The sequence below is a fragment of the Molossus molossus genome, unplaced genomic scaffold, assembly GCF_014108415.1.
Source record: "Molossus molossus isolate mMolMol1 unplaced genomic scaffold, mMolMol1.p scaffold_m16_p_6, whole genome shotgun sequence".
Classification (NCBI taxonomy): Eukaryota; Metazoa; Chordata; class Mammalia; order Chiroptera; family Molossidae; genus Molossus; species Molossus molossus.
The window spans coordinates 18530794-18534699 of record NW_023425399.1 but is presented as its reverse complement, the minus strand read 5'-3'; the positions used below and the strand labels follow the sequence as shown (position 1 = coordinate 18534699).

Here is a 3906-nt window from a genome sequence, read left to right as displayed (position 1 = left end):
CGGTGCTAACCGCCTTCTTTCGCAGAGGAGGAAACGAGGCAGCCAGCTTGCTGTGTGCAGCGAATTGGCTGGGGAACCAGACCTGGGGCTCAGGTGTGCATCCTGCCTCCCAGCCTGGTTCTCACCCCTCCTGCAGCCTGCCTGTCCGCCTGCTGCTGCTTGTATCTCCACAGGACTGTAGTTGGTGAGATCTCTGAGCTCTTGGTGTCTAATTAGGCTGGAAAGAAGGTGAGGGAGCACATGGAGAGTTCTGTTGGGAACTGGATTTGCTTAATAGGTCCAGAAGGGCCTGGCAGAGTCATGCTGGGACACGTTTGTGCTCACAGTTGAAAATCGGCCTAGAAATATAGCAGAGTATCTCCCAACAGTCATGTCATTCTTGTGAAACTTTGTCTGTTAAGTGGGCTTTGTGGGAAGGAACTCCAGAGAAAGAGAGTAGGTCTTGGTTGGGCCTGCCAGTTCCTGACCTGGATCCAGCTGCTGCCCCTTCTCTGCCTCAGTTTTCCTCTTCTGCAAAATGGGAAAACTCATTCCTAGTCTTCCCTGACTCTCCATGGGAATGGGAGGGTCAGTGAGATGGGGAATGACTGTCATCCCCACCTTGCCCTCGCATGAATGCTGTACACACTAGTCTACCAGACAGTGTTGGGAGGGGCTGGTCTTTTGGCTTTATAGATTTGTGAACTTGGCAAGGGACCCAGGGAACACCTCCCAGATCATGCCCAACACAACCCCCTGGGACACTTGTTAAAACTGAGGTTCCTGGGTCCTATCCCAGAATGACTAAGTCAGTAATAATTTTTGGACACAGACGCTGAGCCTGGCTTCTCGCTACACATGGAGATAGAGCAGGGGATAAGATTCAGTCCCTCTCACACATCTTCTCCCCGCCCTCCAGGTCTTGATGTGTGTCAGGAGGGCTTGGCAGAGCCCCATGCCTTTGGAGAGGAGGAGATTCCTTCCTTTTTCTGCTGGCCCTTGGGGGAGGCAGTCCCTAACTCCCTAGACACACACACACATGCATGCGTGCACACTCTCATACATATACATACACATGCATGTATTCTACCTGTGTTTCTGCGGCAGGGCCACCAGGATGCTCTCCAATACCATTTGTTTTTGGTCTTCCCACATGCTGTCCACCTGACGGCCAAGCCGTACTTTTGCTCCTTGCTCCTGGTTTCTCTCCCTATTTGATTAGAAAAAAGAGAAACAGCTGAAGTTGCTCTTTGGGTAGGACGTGGAGCGGCCTGGGAAGGGCCAGCGCCAAGTGAGCAGAACAGGCCCGGGACCTATTCTGATATCTGGTTTGGAGGCTTCCTCCCAACCGAGTTAGATTCAGCAACATTAGGAAGGCAGAGTATATGTAGTGAAGAGATCAGGCTCTCTTCACTGGAATAGACATTTGCAAAATATCACCCCACAGATTACTTATTAATTACAAAGGAGAAAATATGAATTTTACAGAGGAGAAACCTGGCAAGACACCATGTTAACCAAGTGATCAAAGTTACTATTACCACTAATGAGACAAACTGGCCTCATGTGCCTTCTGAGGCGATGCACAGAGAAGGACACAGCATCATTCTGGTGCATAACCTGACCCTAACCAGGAGGGAGCATCAGGCATATCCAACAGAAGGGACGTTCTATAAACAACTGGCCCTTACCAAACAAACACGTCAATGGCATAAAAAACTGAGGGATGGCCCTGGCTGGTTTGGCTCAGTGTTTAGAGTGCCGGCCTGCGGTCCAGAGAGACCCGGGTTTGGTTCCCGCTAAGGGCATGTACCTCAGTTGCAGTTTGTCCCCGGCCCTGGTTGGGTCGTGCGGGTGGCAACCACTCGATGTGTCCCTTTCACGTCGATGTTTCTCTCTCTGTCTCCCTCCCACTCTATCTGAACAAAATATGGAAAAATTTCCTCGGATGAGGATTAAAAACAAACAAAAAAACTGAGGGATGGTTCCTGATGAAAAGAAACTAAAGAGACATGACAACTAAATGCAACTCATAATCCTGAATTGGATCCTGAATTAGGAAAAGAAATACTTGTTATAAAGAACATTTTGGGACAACTGCTGAAATTTGAATAGGGACACTAAGTGATCATTCTACTGTGATTATGTAAGAGAATATCCGTTAATTAGATATTAGGAGACACCTGCAGTAGTATTTAAGGGTGAAGGGTTATGATGATCCGCAATTTACTCTCAAATCGTTCAGCAATAATAATAATAAAATAATAAATAGTAATTAATGAGTACACATGTTTGCATGTGTATGTATAGATCCATATATAGGTATAGATAGAGAGTAAGCAAATATGATAAGAATGTTTGGAATTATTGAATATGTGGAAGTCCTTTGTACCATTGATGCAACTTCTTTGTAAGTTTGGAATTCTTTTCAAAATGAAAACTAAAAAATGTACAGGCCATGGAGTTAGGCTGTTTGGATCCCAGCCCTGCCACTCTTGGGTATGTGTCCTTTAGAAATTATTCATGGCTCTGGGCGACAGGGTTGAGAGACCTACCTCACAGGGTTGTTAGAAAGAGCAGGTAAGACATGAAGGACAATGGCTAACACTACCAAGGGCTTACTGTGCCCAGCACTGTGCCAAGTGCATGTAAATACCCCAATGCAGAGCCTTTGTTTCTGGCAAAGAGTCACGACCAACTACCGTCGGTATTGTTACTACTGGAGCCCCGCATAGGGAGAAGCACATGACAGGTGCTCAGCGACCTCAGCTAGAGGTAAGCTGAGATTTGATGTTGGGTCCTTCTGCTCTGGCAAGTCCAGAAATGACAGAAGCTGTGCAGAGCGAGAGGCCAAACTTGGTCCCTCCAAACTCTGATGCACTTGCAGTGTGGAAAGAAATTCCTAGAACTTCTGCTTACGCCTGCTGCCTGCTCATGATGTCCTGGAGCAGCTTGCGGGCAGACAGCTGGCCCCACACCTTCCGGTAGCTGTTGGTGAAGATGGCGTCTGCATACCGTGGCACCCTATGTGGGAGGAGTCAAAGGTCAAATGGTGGTATGGTGGGCCCAGGAGAGGGGACAGAGGTGGCTGCACTCATTTGGTCTCTGTAAGGTCCTGTGCTGCCCTTTGCTCTGCTCATCCCCAGAGAGAGTTGGAACCTGGGATGGGCAACCTCTTTGGAGCTCAGAGTCTGGCCCCCTCCCACAGATGGGCAGTGGGGGCTGCCTGAGGCCAGCTGATGGCTGGATTCTGCATCCTCTGAACACCCCTCCTCCAGCAGGGATGGTTTTGGGGTATGGAAATCCAGGCTCTGTCGGCAGGACTGCTTACCTGAGGGTCGGGGAGGGCGAGGAGAAGTGGGGACCACTGCTGAGGGTTAGGACCAGGAGGAAGAACACCCAGAGCAGCATCCTTCAGCCTTGTGGCGGCACCTGGAAATGACAGGGGGCAGGTCAGATGAAGCCATAGCCACAGGGATGCCTTTTGCTGGCTGGGCCCAGTCCTGGACTTGGCTCCGTGCAAGCCTTGGTCCTTGTCCTTTGGAAGCGTGGGGTGGGAAGAAGAACTCTGACTCTGAAAGCCAGACAGGCCTGGGTCCAAGTACTGCCTCTGCCAGTCATGAGCTCTGACCTCATTTTCTCCATCTGTAAAATGGCCATGATAAACGTACCCTACTTGACCTCAGTGGGTTGAACAGAAAACAGAAATTAAAGATAATGGTGAAACTGCCCCTTCCTGTAAGACATTATTCATGGAAGTCAGGCCTCGGCAAGGGACAGGGGAGGAGCTGGCACCTTCCCCTCATCTCTCCGAAGTCACCCCCGACCCACGTGGCACTGACAGTACTGGGCGGGGCTAACAGCTCGGGCTCTGAGTCAGACAAACCCGAGTCCATATTCAGGCTCTGCCATACTAGCTGTGCATCC

The 3906-nt window shown here is 49.8% G+C and overlaps 1 protein-coding gene across 1 annotated transcript; it reads right to left on the bottom strand.

The window, feature by feature from the left end:
- Nucleotides 1-1065: 1065 nt before the first annotated feature.
- GHRH (growth hormone releasing hormone) lies at nt 1066-3390 on the bottom strand. The gene is made up of 3 exons (XM_036244693.1): nt 3311-3390; nt 2899-3003; nt 1066-1189 (listed from the first exon to the last, which is right to left on the bottom strand). Exons 1-3 carry the CDS (start codon nt 3388-3390, stop codon nt 1066-1068), a joined length of 309 nt encoding a protein of 102 aa, XP_036100586.1.
- Between the last annotated feature and the right edge of the window lie 516 nt (nt 3391-3906).